Below are 15577 nucleotides of genomic sequence, written 5' to 3'. Positions count from 1 at the left end.
TCTATCTATCTATCTCTGTATGACTGATTTTACTATACTGTATGTAGTTGAGCAGCCCTGTACTGTACAATTCTACAATATATACAGCATGTCACAGAAGTGAGTTCACCCCCTCACATTTTGTAAATATTTAAGCATATCTTTTCATGTGACAACCCTGAAGAAATGACACTTGGCTACAATGTCAAGTAGTGAGTGTACAGCTTGTAGAATACAGTAAATGTGCTGTCCCCTCAAAATAACGCAACACACAGCCATTAATGTCTAAACTGGTGGTGGCAACAAAAGTGAGTACACCCCTAAGTGATAATGTCCAAATGGGGCCCAATGTGTCAATATTTTGGGTGGCCACCATTATTTTCCAGCACTGCCTTAACCCTTTTGGGCATAGAGTACACCAGAGCTTCACAGGTTGCCACTGTCCTCTTCCACTCCTCCATGACGACGTCATGGAGCTGGTGGCTGTTAGAGACCTTGCACACCTCCACCTGCCGTTTCAGGATGCCCCAGATCTCAATAGGGTTTAGGTCTGGAGACATGCTTGGCCAGTCCATCACCTTTACCCCTAAGCTTCTGTTGTGACCCAGACTCGAACAGATAGCAACAAACACAGTTCTTAATGAAAATAAACTTTATTAAGCAGCTGGGAATTGACCCATTCCCAACGTAATGAAACTCAAAAGAAAGCAAAAGCTTCTCACACAAAACAGTCTGTCATTATTTCCAATCTGGTCCAATTTAGATAATTGCCAAAGTCCTTTGCAGATAAGCATCTTGAGCAGAGAATGGAGAGCTGCCAAGGTCTTCTCAGAGAAACATCCAGAGCAGAGAATGGGATGAGCGCAGCTCCAACGTTGTTTTCCGGCAAACTGAGACACCGATGCCGGTCTCCTTATAAATCTTATGGGAGGGGCCAATTATCTCTTGGCCCTACCCCTGAGGTGACCTCTCTGCTTGAGTTGCTCCTGCCTCTTGGCAGCTCTTCTCATTCGGGCATTAGGGACAGGCTCTCCCAGTTCCTCCTCCTCCTCGCTACTCTCAGCCTCTGGAGGCTCTGGAGTCCGCACCTCACTCTCACTACACTCAGGCCCTGGAGGCTCTGGAGTCCACACCCCATTTCTCGATGGCCCTGGCCTCGCCTCCGCCTCATCACTGTCCAATTCCGCCACTAGCACCGTAGGCTGCTGACGGACCACAGCAGCTTCTTTTAGCAAGGGAGTGGTCATTTCGGAGGTGAGTTTGGGGTTGTTATCATGTTGGAATATTGCCCCGTGGCCCAGTCTCCAAAGGGAGGCGATCATGCTCTGCTTCAATATGTCACAGTACATGTTGGCATTCGTGGTTCCCTCAATGAACTGTAGCTCTCCAGTGCCGGCAGCACTCATGCAGACCCAGACCATGACATTCCCACCACCATGCTTGACTGTAGGCAAGACACACTTGTCTTTGTACTCCTCACCTGGTTGCCGCCATACATGCTTGACACCATCTGGACCAAGTAAGTTTATCTTGGTCTCATCGGACTACAGAACATGGTTCCAGGAATCCATGCCCTAAGTCTGCTTGTCTGCAGCAAACCGTTGGCGGGTTTTCTTGTGCATCATCTTTAGAAGAGGCTTCCTTCTGGGACGACAGCCCTGCAGACCAATTTGGTGCAGCATATGATCTAAGCACTGACAGAACGACCTCCCACCCCTTCAACCTCTGCAGCAATGCTGGCAGCTCTCATACATCTATTTCCCAAAGCCAACTTCAGGATAGGGCGCTGACCATGGGCATTCAACTTCTTTGGTTGACCATTGTCGTGTCCCACTCCTCCGCTGACGGCCGGGTCAGGGAAATCCGAATCAGGCTTGCCTCTGCAGCTCTGCCCAAAGTCCTAGCAAAGTCCTCAGAGCAGGCAGGAGACCAGAAAGTGACTTCAGCAAGATAAGTTCGACTTTGCCTGACTCAGAGACTGCCAGAAAGCAGATCCTTTATATAGGCCATGGGGTGTGGCTCCATGACTCAGCACTCATTAAGGCCTGCCCCTCCCTTCCTTCTGTTGCCTCCGCTTATCCAGTCTTCTGATGCGAGGGTCACTCCAATCAGCAGCTGTTGGCAATAAACCTTCCTCAGGCTCACATGCTGTGGAGGAGGGGGAAGAGTCTAGCTGCTCCGTTTGCCTGGGCATGGAGCCAGGGCTGGGGCCAGGAGGTGCTCCCTCCTCTGCAGCTTGTCTGGGCATGGAGCCAGGACTGGGGCCAGGAGGCATACATTCCTCCGTGTTCGGGAGCAGATAAGAAGGCCCCGGCTGCTGTGAGAGCGGGCAAGACACAACAACCATGGCGAGGCCTGTTCTGAGTGGAACCTGTCCTGTTAAACCGCTGTATGGTCCTGTATGTATGCTGCAGCTCAGTTTCAGGGTCTTGGCAATCTTATAGCCTAGACCATCTTTATATAGAACAACAATTCGTTTTTTCAGATTTCCTCAGAGTTCCTTGCCATGGGGTACTATGTTGAACTTCCAGTGACCAGTATGAGAGTGAGAGCAATAACACCAAATTTAACACACCTGCTCCCCTTTCTCACCTGAGACTTTGTAACACTAACACATCACATGACCCCAGGGAGGGAAAACGGCTACTTGGGCCCCATTTGGACATTATCACTTAGGGGTGTACTCACTTTTGTTGCCATCAGTTTAGACATTCATGGTTGTGTGTTGTGTTATTTTGAGGGGACAGCACATTTACACTGTTATACAAGCTGTACACTCACTACTTTACATTGTAGCCAAGTGTCATTTCTTCAGTGTTGTCACATGAAAAGATATACTCCCAGGGGGAGGGCCTTCTCTGTGGGGGCTCCGACCCTGTGGAACGAACTTCCCCCCGGACTTCGACAACTACCAGACCTTAGGACCTTTCGCCGCGAACTTAAAACCTATTTATTTCGTATGGCTGGACTAGCCTGATTTTTTATCTTTAAATTTTGATTGATTTTTGATGGGTTTTTAAAATTTAAATTTTTGTAATTTTATGGGGGTTTATGTTATTTTAATATTTGGGCAAATTTAAATCAGTTTTTTAAGGGTTGTTTTTACTATTGTGTATGTTTGTATTTTATCTGCCTGTTCACCGCCCTGAGTCCTTCGGGAGAAGGGCGGTATACAAATTAAAATATTCTATTCTATTCTACTTAAATATTTACAAAACATAAGGAGATGAACTCACTTCTGTGATATACTGTACATAAATAACAAATTATCCTATATTTCTCCTAAGTAGTAGAATGCTCTGGAGCTACAATGATTCTTTGTTTGCTATACAGAGACTGTTAATTTACCATTTCTAGACTCCTCTAATCATTTAACATATTCAACTGCTTTAAAAGTTTTTTTTTAAATCAATGTACCATTGTTTTATGATATGTTTATTTTACAGTTTGTGATTTTTACAAAGGAGAGGTTGGAGATAACTATCATTAAATAAATAGAGCCCTTCATGATGACTCACAGAATCAGACCCAGGAAAAAAAAACCATTTTCAAATCAACCTTTAAGAACTAAAGAGAGGTCTGCTGAAGGTCTACGATAGCTAAATTTAACCTGTATCCAGAAGTATAAAACTAGGAGGATCAGTTAATACCTGTTTAATGTAGGACCCTGGATCTATTTACCCTGGACAGCCTTTTGAACTTCTGTTTAAATACAGTAGCAAAAAACAGCCCATCATCTCTTAAGGCAGTTCCGTTTCATCATTCTGGGAGGACGTTTCTCTCAAATACTTCTCTGAATCATCTATTCATTAGTTCTAGATCTGCCCTCATTCCTTACATGTGAGAGCTCTACAGATTATCTGAGGGCAAAATGTCACCTTTCAATGTGTCTTTTTATCAGATTAAATATTTCACAATTCACCATCCTGACTGTCCTCTTTTCAATGAGCTACAGTCTGAGTTATTCTTTATATCTAGTTTAGTTTAGTTTAGTTTTATTAGATTTTTATACCGCCCTTCTCCCGAAGGACTCAGAGAGGTTCACAGCCACAATAAAATAATAACAATATACAGGTAAAAAGAAATTTAAAAAACTTATTATATAATTGGCCAATTCTAAAACAATTTACAGTTAAAACCCTTAAAATTTATATCAAAAATTAAAATTCAAACTCTTAAAATATCAAAATATAAAATTCCTAAGCCAGTCCCGTGCGAGTAAACAAATACGTCTTCAGCTCGCGGTGAAAAGTCCGAAGGTCAGGTAGTTGTCGCAAGCTAGGGGGAAGTTCGTTCCAGAGGGTAGGGGCCCCCACAGAGAAGTACCTTCCCCTGGGGGCCGCCAGCCGACACTGCTTGGCGGACGGTACCCTGAGAAGTCCCTCTCTGTGTGAGCGTACTGGTCGGTGGGAGGCGTGTGGTGGCAGGAGGCGGTCCCGTAAATACCCTGGCCCTAAGCCATGGAGCGCTTTAAAGGTAATAACCAAAACCTTAAAGTGCACCCGAAAGACCACAGGCAGCCAGTGCAGCCTGCACAGGAGTGGTGTTACATGGGAGCCGTGTGCGGCTCCCTCTATCACCCGTGCAGTTGCATTCTGAACTAACTGGAGCCTCCGGGTGCACTTCAAGGGGAGCCCCATGTAGAGAGCATTGCAATAATCCAAGCGAGAGGTGACAATGGTGTGAGTGACCGCGCACAGGGCATCCCAGTCAAGGAAGGGGCGCAACTGGCGAACCAGGCGAACCTGGTAAAAAGCTCTCTTGGAGACAATTGTCACATGATCTTCAAATGACAGCCGTCCATCCAGGAGAACACCCAAGTTGCGCACCCTTTCCATTGGGGCCAATGATTCGCCCCCAACAGTCAGCTGCACCTGCAGCTGACTGTACCGGGGTGCCAGCATCCACAGCCACTCCGTCTTGGAGGACTTGAGCTTGAGCCTGTTTCTCCCCATCCAGACCCGTACGGCTTCCAGGCACCAGGACAGCACTTCGATAGCTTCGTTGGGGTGGCCTGGGGTGGAAAAGTACAGCTGCGTATAATCAGCGTACAGTTGGTATCTCTCCCCAAAGCTACTGATGATCTCACCCAGCGGCTTCATATAGATGCTGAACAGGAGAGGCGAGAGAATCGACCCCTGCGGTACCCCACAAGTGAGGCGCCTCGCGGTCGATCTCTGCCCCCCTGTCAACATCGTCTGCAACCGGTCAGAGAGATAGGAGGAGAACCACCGATAAACGGTGCCTCCCACTCCCAAACTCCTTAACCGGTGCAGCAAGATACCATGGTCGATGGTATCAAAAGCCGCAGAGAGGTCTAATAGGAAGGGCAGAGGAACAACCCCTGTCCCTGGCCCTCCAGAGATAATCCACCAACACGACCAAAGCCGTCTCCGTACTGTAACCGGGCCGGAAGCCGGACTGGAACGGGTCTAGATAGACAGCTTCATCCAGGTATTGGGGTAGCTGACTTGCCACCACACTCTCTACAACCTTCACAACAAAGCGAAGGTTGGAGACCGGACGGTAATTTCCCAAAACAGCTGGGTCCACGGAAGGCTTCTTGAGGAGGGGTCTCACCACCGCCTCTTTCAAGGCGGCAGGGAAAACCCCTTCCAACAAAGAAGCATTAATGATCCCCTGGAGCCAGCCTTGCGTCACCTCCTGTGTGGCCAGCACCAACCAGGAGGGGCAGGGTCCAGTAAACATGTGATGGTATTCAACCTCCCCAACAACCTGTCCACGTCCTCGGGAGCCACAGGGTCAAACTCTTCCCACACCATCTCCACAAGACGAGTCTCCGCCCTCTCGCCAGGATCATCCCAATTTTGATCCAAACCATCCCGAAGCTGAGCGATTTTGTCGTATAGATAACCACTAAACTCCTCGGCACGTCCCTGCAAGGGGTCATCCCGCACCTCCTGATGAAGGAGAGAGCAGGTCACCCGAAACAGGGCGGCCGGGCGGTTATCTGCCGACGCAATGAGGGAGGAAATGTAAAAACGCCTCGCTTCCCTCAATGCCACTAGGTAGGTCTTAGAATAAGACCTAACTAGTGTCCGGTCAGCCTCGGAATGGCTGGATCTCCAAATACTCTCTAGACGTCTTCTCCGGCGTTTCATCTCCCTCAGCTCCTCGGAAAACCAAGGGGCTGGTTGAGATCTGCGCCAGGTCAGAGGCCGCAAAGGCACGACACAGTCCAAAGCCCCAGCCGCGGCCTGTTCCCAAGCCGCGACTAGTTCTTCGGAAGTGCCGTGGGCAAGACCTTCAGGAAACGGCCCAAGCTCCGTCAGGAACCTCTCGGGGTCCATCAGGTGCCTGGGACGGAACCACTGTATTGGTCCCGTCTCCCTGCGGTGGTGGGTAGCGGTCCGAAAGTCCAAGCGAAGGAGAAAATGATCTGACCATGACAGAGGCTCTGTTACTAAATCTCCTAAATCCAGATCATTTAACCACTGTCCAGAGATATAAATCAAGTCCAGTGTGCCTCCCCCAAAATATATATATATATATATATGTTTTCTGAGGTTTTCGCGGGTGTTTGTATGTAGGTCTTTGGTTATTCGGGTTTTCTCCCGTGTAAAATTGGAAGTGTCTTGGCGACGTTTCGACGAAGTCTCATTCGTCATCTTCAGGCTTCAGCTTCGTGCTTCTGCTCCCAGAAGCACGAAGCTGAAGCCTGAAGATGACGAATGAGACTTCGTCAAACGTCGCCAAGACACTTCCAATTTTACGGGAGAAAATATATATATATATATATATATATATATGTCTTTGGTTGTTCGGGTTTTCTCCCGCGTAAAATTGGAAGTGTCTTGGCGACGTTTCGACAAAGTCTCATTCGCACGACCAAGGACCAGAAGCCAGACCGCAGCTGCAACATTAGCCATTTCAAACCCCTCCAATCCATTCATGCAGCAGACTGACACCCACTATGAAGATGTAGCACGACCACAAAGCCAAACAACAGCTATGCAGCTCACCAGCTCAAATCCCCCTGCAGCACAGACTAGACTGAGCACAACCAAGCCCCCACCAACACAGGACACCCCCCCAGCCAATCAGCGCACAGAAAAACCCCCATCCAAGCAGAGCACAGCCAAGCTCCCACCCAATCAGTTCAAACCCCCACTAGCAGTTAAAAGGAAGAAACAGCTGCGATCACACATTGCTCCCAGAAGCACGAAGCTGAAGCCTGAAGATGACGAATGAGACTTCGTCGAAACGTCGCCAAGACACTTCCAATTTTACACGGGAGAAAATATATATATTTGTTTTCTGAGGTTTTCACGGGTGTTTGTATATAGGTCTTTGGTTGTTCGGGTTTTCTCCCGTGTAAAATTGGAAGTGTCTTGGCGACGTTTCGACGAAGTCTCATTCGTCATCTTCAGGCTCCAGCTTGCTCCCAGAAGCACGAAGCTGAAGCCTGAAGATGACGAATGAGACTTCGTCAAACGTCGCCAAGACACTTCCAATTTTACACGGAGAAAATATATATATATATATATATATATATATATATATATATATATATATATATATATATATATATATATATATATATATATATGTAGATCTGAAGCCTGAAGATGACGAATGAGACTTCGTCGAAACGTCGCCAAGACACTTCCAATTTTACACGGGAGAAAACCCGAATACCCAAAGATCTACATACAAACACCCGCGAAAACCTCAGAAAACATATATATATATATATGTATATATATATATATATATATATATATATATATATATATATATATATATATATATATATATATATGTAGATCTGAAGCCTGAAGATGACGAATGAGACTTCGTCGAAACGTCGCCAAGACACTTCCAATTTTACACGGGAGAAAACCCGAATACCCAAAGATCTACATACAAACACCCGCGAAAACCTCAGAAAACATATATATATCAACTTGGTGCATAGATGACTTACTCTCTGGAAAAAAATACTGTGAGAGTAAGACACCCATAACACCTCTAGGACTATGTGTTCTGTTAAGATACAGCCTGTTGTGCCTTAAAATGGCTTCTACTGTGCAGCACAGTGGAGTTGTCATGGTAACGGCTTCACAGTACTCCACAAGAGGGCTCCCTCTGGTAAGGGGGAAAATCAAACATTAGAAATTAAGTTTGGTCTGGACATTTTCAACAAGGCTTTGATTATTCTTGAGGACAAAGGTATGGCCATGATCAATAAAACATTACTGCAACTCGGCCGGCCTGCCATCTCTTATCTACTTCTTTTATTTATATGGTATTCCAGAAAGTATTCTCATGGCATTTTCCAAACAGTTTTCCTGGGGGTCAATTAACAACAGGAATCTCAAAACTTCTTAGATTAGAAGCGAAACATCCTCTTCCTCAAAAAACAGTCCAGTTGTCTTTTGAAAAAAAACAAAACCACCTTTGAGATAACTATGACCTGGATGACTGAGAATCTTCCATAGACATTTAACCACAGGAATGTTCATGTCTAAATAATAAAGCTTTGAATTGCCAGCAAGCCCATCTTACAAAGCAATATTAAGACAGCTTAAAAGGAAATGAGGAGTAATCCAAATGAACCAGGTGCTGAAATATCTCCCCTCTCACTGAAATTCACAATTGGGGGATTTTTTCAGTGGAGACAAAAGCACATAAAGGACATTTGGAAGCAGGCACATTTAATTACTTAAAGGATGTAAGGAATTTTCTTTCACACACATAGTACCAGCCATATTAGACCAGGCCAAAGGGCAATCATTTGATGGCAACAATGAACATATTCATGGTTTGGGAAGGTGAATAGGAAAAAGCATAATCGTTAACAAAACAACATTCTTTTCCCTCGGGGTACCTTGATGGAGCTGTTCTGAAACATCTCCACAGTCATTTCTTCTTCCTCCTCTTCCTCTTCTTCCTCCTCCCCAACAGCAGGCTCAATCACCATGCCTGGAAACCTCTCACTCTCGCAGAACTGAAGAAAAACGGGGTTACGGCTGGAATTGCGTTGGATCTCAACTCGTAGGATGCCGTCCCGTGGCCATTTATCCCGGACGTGTTCCAGGCAGTTGATGGGGGAACGGGAGAAGGTGATGTGAATGTAGGCCAGAATGAAGAGGACAAAGAGAGCCTGGCAGACAAAGATTAACAAATTACAACTGTGCAGCCTCCCCGGCTCCCAAGCCTCTTGAAGACAATTATGAATATTCCATCAAGCTCCAATACTATAAAGCAGGGGTCTCCAACCTTGGTCCCTTTAAGACTTGTGGACTTCAACTCCCAGAGTCCCTCAGCCAGCAAAGCTGACTGAGGGACCCCTGCTATAAAGGAACCTGATTACACACCGTGTGTCCTATTTTTATTTATTTATACCCCACCGTTATTATTTTTATAAATAGCTCAAGGTGGTGAGCTCGTTCCTCCTCCGGTTTTCCCCACCAAAACACCCTGTGAGGTGAGTTGGGTTAAGAGAGTGTGACTGGCCCAAAAATCACCCAGCCGGCTGTCACGCCTAAATTAGAACTAGAACCCACAGTCTCCTGGCTTCTTAGGCTAGTGTCTCAACCACAGGACCAAAATTATAAATAAATAATGAATCAAAACATCATAAAATAAATGGGGGGTATAAAATAATTAAAACTTGGCTCAGTTTTGGTTTCTGGCTCCATGCATTTTCCATCCATAATTGCCTTTTCCCATGGATAAAGTTCTTTCAAAGGTTTTCCATACTTTTTATTTTTTTTATTTTTTTTAATAATAATAATTCCATCTTCAGTTAAGCAGTGTGTTGTCCGGGTACAAATATCTTTGTAAAATGATAATCAAGATTTACAACAATATTCATTACATTAATATTAATTCTATAATATTAAAATTATAATATTAAATGTAATATTTGCTTCTCTCTCTTAACATATCTTCATTTCACTAATCTTTTTCTTTTGTTTCCCTGTTTCTAACTTCCATTTTTGTTATCAAATCATTGATAAAATAAGTCCCATGTCATATAATATTCAGTTTGTTCTTTCTCCTTAATTGCTAGCGTTAGTCTATTCATTTCTGCACATTCTAATATTTTCCTGATCACATTCTCATCTGTGGGGATCTCTTCACTTTTCCAGTTTTGTGCAAATATGATTCTAGCTGCAGTTAATATATGAATAATTAAATATGCATTCCCCTTACTATATTTTCTGGATAAAATCCCCAAGAAGAATATTTCTGGCTTTAAATCAATATGCTGCTTTATCATCTTTTTCCAGCCACGTATGCATTTTTGTCCAGTATTTTTTTGCTTTTGAGCATGTCCACCATATGTGATAATATGACCCAGGTATCTGGTGGCACTTCCAGCATTTAGCCGACTTATCTTTAAACATGTTTACCTACCTCGCTGGCGCAAAATGCCATCTATAAAACATCTTATACAAATTTTCTTTGTATGCAGTTGACATTGTTAATTTACAGTTCCTATCCCACGGTTTCTGCCATTTATCTAACTCTATTATATAACCAAAGTTTTTTGCCCATACTATCAGTGTCTCCTTCACTTGTTCTTCCAATTTAATGCCTAATAAATAGCTGTACGTTTTATCAATTTTTCTTCTGTTCCTGTTAGTATCTTGTCTAATTCTGTTAGTTCATTATTTAAAAAAAAGGATTTTCCATTCTGAACAAGTTCACAGAAGGAAGACAGCATTCTCTCCTTCTTCTCAGCCAGTCCAGTTCATTTCTGAACAAAATGTAGAGGATTTCTTCCTTTGTAACTACAGGTAGTCCTCAAGTTACGGCCAGAATTGAGCCTGTTAAGCATTGCTTAGCAAGCAAGTTAATTGAGTTTTGCCCCATTTTACAATCTTTCTTGCCATACTTGTTAAGTGAATCAATGCAGTTGTGAAGTTAGTAACATGGCGGTTAAGTGAATCTGATTTTACTTTGTCAGAAGCTCGCAAAAGGGGATTCACATGATCTTGGGACACGGCAACCGTCATAAATACATGCCAATTGCCAAGCATCTGAATTTTGATCGCGGAACCATAAAGATGCTGCAAGTGTGAAAAACGGTCAACCGTCAGCGCCTTTATGAATGGCCACTAAATGAATGGTTGTAAATTGAGGACCACCTGTAGTCCAGAAAATTAAGGCAGCTGCCATGATATGTTTCTGTTCACCATACCCTATGCCAGGGGTCTCCAACCTTGGTCCCTTTAAGACTTGTGGACTTCAGCTCCCAGAGTCCCTCAGCCAGCAGCTGGCTGAGAGACTCTGGGAGTTGAAGTCCACAAGTCTTAAAGGGACCAAGGTTGGGAGATCCCTGCCCTATGCTGCATCATTAAGTAAAGTGTCAATCAAATCAAGTTGAGCTTGATTTGTGGTGACTTACATCCGGCAGTTTCCTTGGCAACAGCTCATAAATCACCCCTTGACACCTTCTGGGATTCTGTTTTACACAAACCAGGTCCATTTGTCATGCCCTGGATCTCCCAGCCATTCTGCACCCAAATTTATCAAGCAGGGCTGGCCCTGGTTTGCTTTCTAGATCAGTCAAGGTCAGCTAGTGCTGCCAGCTGGCTTGACAGAGCCAGATTATGAGAAAGCAACTTTAAGATACCAGAACGAAGCAACAGCGATCGGCTTGCTAATGCCGCATTTCAAAAGCATTTTTTCTTCCTGCTTTACTATGGAAACATGGATTAGTAGCCTTCTGGGAGAGTAATAAACCATTTTTATAGCCTAGTTAACTTTATGGAGCTTTTTAAAACTAACCCACAGAAATTATCCCCTTCTTGGCTCTTCTGGGAGTTCTAAACATATCATGTTAGCTTGTTATAATCCTTACAATGGTCCCGTGTGGTAAACCAATACCGTTGCCTTCAAACTGCAAGCGAATGAGGCTCTCCAATTTTGAGAAGATGGAAAAACATATCCAAAACATTTTATGATCCTCAAGAACAAGGGCTTTAAATTATAGAGCTGTAAATGCTACTGCAAGAAAATACACAGCCCTACTAATTTTAAAGACGCTGAGCTTTAAAAAGCTGGAGTTTTAAAGGGCTGGAAGCTCGGGTTTGAGACCCGAGTTCCGCGCTACAGGATGAGCGCCTGTTACTTGCCCCAGCTCCTGCCCACCAAGCAGTTCGAAAGCATGAAAATGCGAGTAGATAAATAGGTACTTAAGTGGGACGGTAACAACATTCCATGGGCCTTTGGCATATAGCCATGCTGGACCACATAAACTGTGTTTGGACAACCCTGGCTGCCTCAGCCAAGAAACAGAGATGAGCCCCATGCCCTAACGTCGGACATGACTGACAGGGAAATCTTTACTTTTACTAATTTAGTTACAGTAAAATTAAGGCAGAGAACTGAGGAACTAGTAGATCTTCAGAGAAATTCATTAAGCCTAGTGTTTTCCTGTAAGTTTATCAACTACTTAGATAGAAAAGGTGAAGCCAATCTTTACCAAAGTTGATACCGAGTTTGGTGGATCCCTAACTGGTAACACTTCAGAGCAAAAGAAATAAAACTGTACTGAACATATACCACAATGGCATATACGGTTCTATTTATAACTGATAGGTATAACATACATATATATGTAAGCATACATATACAATGGTGAGTACGTGGCTTGATTGCATTAGATGTAAAGAGAGTTTTGAAATAATAGCTGATCAGAGGTTGAACAGGGGCCCACAGTGTGGTGTAACTAGGAAAAAAACTAGCATGAATTTAGGAAGCATTATAATAGAAACATCACAGGAAGTTACACTTTATTCCTCACAAACTTGTCACATGCTCTAGATAAACCATTATCCCTTCAGCCTTAGTTTTCTCTTTCCTATCTGTTAAATGAAAATAATAGTACCCTACTTTTTGAGAGTACTGTGATGATTACAAAAGTAAGACAAAAACATCTGATAGCTATACACGATACACACACACACACATATATAAAACGATACAGTACAAAACATGTAATACATGCAGAGCAAAAGGAAGGGAGATGGCTAGTTAAGAAATATGAAATATAAATAAATAAAACACAATTTTTAAAGCTTGAATAATATCAATAATCCCCATGGTTCTTAAAAAAAGATTACAAGGTAGTCTGGGTAATACCTAGCACAAGAAATCGAAGTTAAGCACTGGGAAGTTTTGTAAATATGAATAGAAGTGCAGGAGGCATGTGGAGGAGGGGGCACAAAGAGAATAATCTATCACAAGCCAATAAAATGTTCATGGGGGGGGGAGTCCCACCCCCACCCCAAATCTGAGAGGCTAAAAACTTTTTTTCCCACAAGCTTTAGCGAGCATTCAAATATTACTAACTCTATTCCAAACCCATATGAGAATATACACATTGAACCATTACCTTAAGGAGTATGAAGAATTCAAAGATGCGACGGAAAGACGGTGGGAAGAGGCGGGCATAGGTGACAGCCATTTTGAAGAAAAGGGCATGGAAGAGGCGATCCCGAACATTGATGAGAGGGTTCTGGTTGAGATTGCGGACCCCTCGGTTATTGCCAGCAGGGCCCCCACCCACCCCATTATTGTTCAATGGATGATGGGTGTTGTTGGGTTGATTCTCTGACATCCTGAGTTGGTGAAGATCCACAGAAGGTTGACAGGGCTGCTTTTAGAGGCTTCTCTCGCAGTCTTCTCTTAGAAGAGTTTGACTCCAGTTTCCCACATACAAATTTAATTTCAAGATACTAACCAAATCTTCCGATAGGAGAAAGCACTTAAGCAATGAATTCACCTCCCAAACTGACACAGGGGAGGGAAAAAACAACAACTGGAAATAGTTATCCTACAACAAAGTAGCCCATCATCTCAATTAGAAGAAAAACAGTCCTTAAAGGGGACTGACATGAAAGATGCACCAATTTGGAAACAACTAAGTAAGGGTCAGTCGCTCAGCAAGAGTTGAACAAAAGAGCAAACTAACCAAATCCCGTATAAGGGCCTCTGATGGTAGGAAGGCGTACCTCGAATAGGACCTAAAATGCTTCAGGGTTAGGGAAGACAAATAGAATGAGAAGGAGCAGCAGCTGCCAGGAGAAAAGAAAAAAAAAACACCTGTTGGCAGATCTGCCTCTCCCTGGGAAAAAAAGGTGTATCTGTCAAAATGGAGGTTTGAAGGTTCAACAAGTCAGGGATGCCAGAACCCTCCAAAAATCCATAAAAAAATGGGATTGTGGCTGGACCATTCAAGAGATGGAAAGGGGATTCAGCAAGATAGGGGAGGAGGTTATCAAATCACAAAGAGAAACTTTGCCAGGATAAGTGAAGAGACAGGGGAGAGCCCTTTCTGAGAGGGTGGGGCGGGAGGCTGTGAAACGTCTATATGACCTCTTATTTAGGGGGGGGGGGGGAGGGAGGATTTGGTGACCCCCCCCACCAATTTCTAGCAGAGGAAATTGGGGCAGGAGGAGGGGAAAAAACCAAGGAAGCGGGGAGATACTCTGAAGACCCAATTTTGGGGTAGGGGCGGCAGAGCAAAGAAGAGCCCCTGCAATCTTCTTGGGGAAAGGGGGGAGCAAGCCTCAAAACGGAGGCGCTTAATTTGGGGAAGGAAAAGGGTCGTCAGAAGAATCCGAAAGCATGAAGCGGGGGGGGGGAGGTAGAAGAAGGGCCCGCCCTTTAAACTTGAAGGGACGGGAGAAAGGGGGGTGAGATCCCGTTATGGAGAGGGAGAAGGGCCCCCCTCCAGCCCCCCCAGGAAGGGAAGAAGAACAGCCTCGAAGGAGGAAGAGGAGGAAGAGGAAGAGGAGGGAGAGCCTTCACCCAGCCCTGGGTCTGCAGGAGGCGAGAGTCAAGCGGGGGGGGGAGCAGCGGCGCCCCACAAAGCCAAAGGGGCGCCGGGGAGAGAACGAGAAGCTCGGCCGCGTCCGCGGGAAGCGGCCCGTGCTCTGGGTCTCCGCCTCTCAGTCCACCTTCACGTCCGCCCTCGCCACCGCCATGATGAAACCAAGCTGGCTTCCCCTTTCCCTCCCGCCCCGCAGCGCCGATGACGTCAGGCGAGAGCAGGCCAGGGCGGAGGACCGCCGAGCGAGGGCGAAAAGCATCCTGGGAAAGGAAAGGGGGAACTAGAGGAGCCCGGCGAGGGGAGCGCGCGATCACGTCGGGCGGGGTGGGAAAAGCGGGCTCCAAAGGGGGTACGGTTAAGAGGACGGTTTTATAAACACTTCCGGTATTTTGTTGACAAATACTTTTTTTTAAAAAAAATCCCAAGAGCCCCGACTCCCTCTTCCCCAGCTTCAAGTTATCTGGATCAGCCAGTAAGAAAAAAAAGTTTTAAAGGCTTCGTGCTTTTTTTATTTTTATTTTTTATTTATTTGTTTTATTTTGTCAATCATATATATAAGGTAACAGGTAAAAGTATGAACCTAATTTGGATACAAAATCTTCCCTTCTTTAACCTATCCACTCCGATGTAACTATTTATCGAGTTTCCACCTTCTCAGTGAGGCTTTTTGACCCGGGAAAACTCAGAACTGTTAATCTTTCGCTGCAATATTATTGCGTCGTGGAAATCTTCATTTACGCAAATACTACTGTGAGCGATTCACTCTTCACTGGCCTATAGAACAGA

The 15577-nt window shown here is 44.6% G+C and overlaps 1 protein-coding gene across 2 annotated transcripts in view; it reads right to left on the bottom strand.

Moving 5' to 3' along the window:
* Positions 1 to 14362, bottom strand: part of TMEM259 (transmembrane protein 259) — a 51831-nt gene extending 37469 nt beyond the window's left edge. For both annotated transcript variants that reach the window (XM_058162519.1, XM_058162520.1), the window contains exons 1-2: positions 13352 to 14362; positions 8831 to 9106 (exon numbers count right to left, since the gene is read on the bottom strand). In XM_058162519.1, coding sequence (XP_058018502.1) covers positions 8831 to 9106; positions 13352 to 13576 — 501 coding nt within the window. In that variant the 5' untranslated portion in view covers positions 13577 to 14362. The remainder of the gene's footprint in view (positions 1 to 8830; positions 9107 to 13351) is intronic.
* Positions 14363 to 15577: the final 1215 nt, after the last annotated feature.

The sequence above is a fragment of the Ahaetulla prasina genome, chromosome 1, assembly GCF_028640845.1.
Source record: "Ahaetulla prasina isolate Xishuangbanna chromosome 1, ASM2864084v1, whole genome shotgun sequence".
NCBI classification, from domain to species: domain Eukaryota; kingdom Metazoa; phylum Chordata; class Lepidosauria; order Squamata; family Colubridae; genus Ahaetulla; species Ahaetulla prasina.
This window is presented reverse-complemented; position numbering and strand designations above follow the sequence as displayed.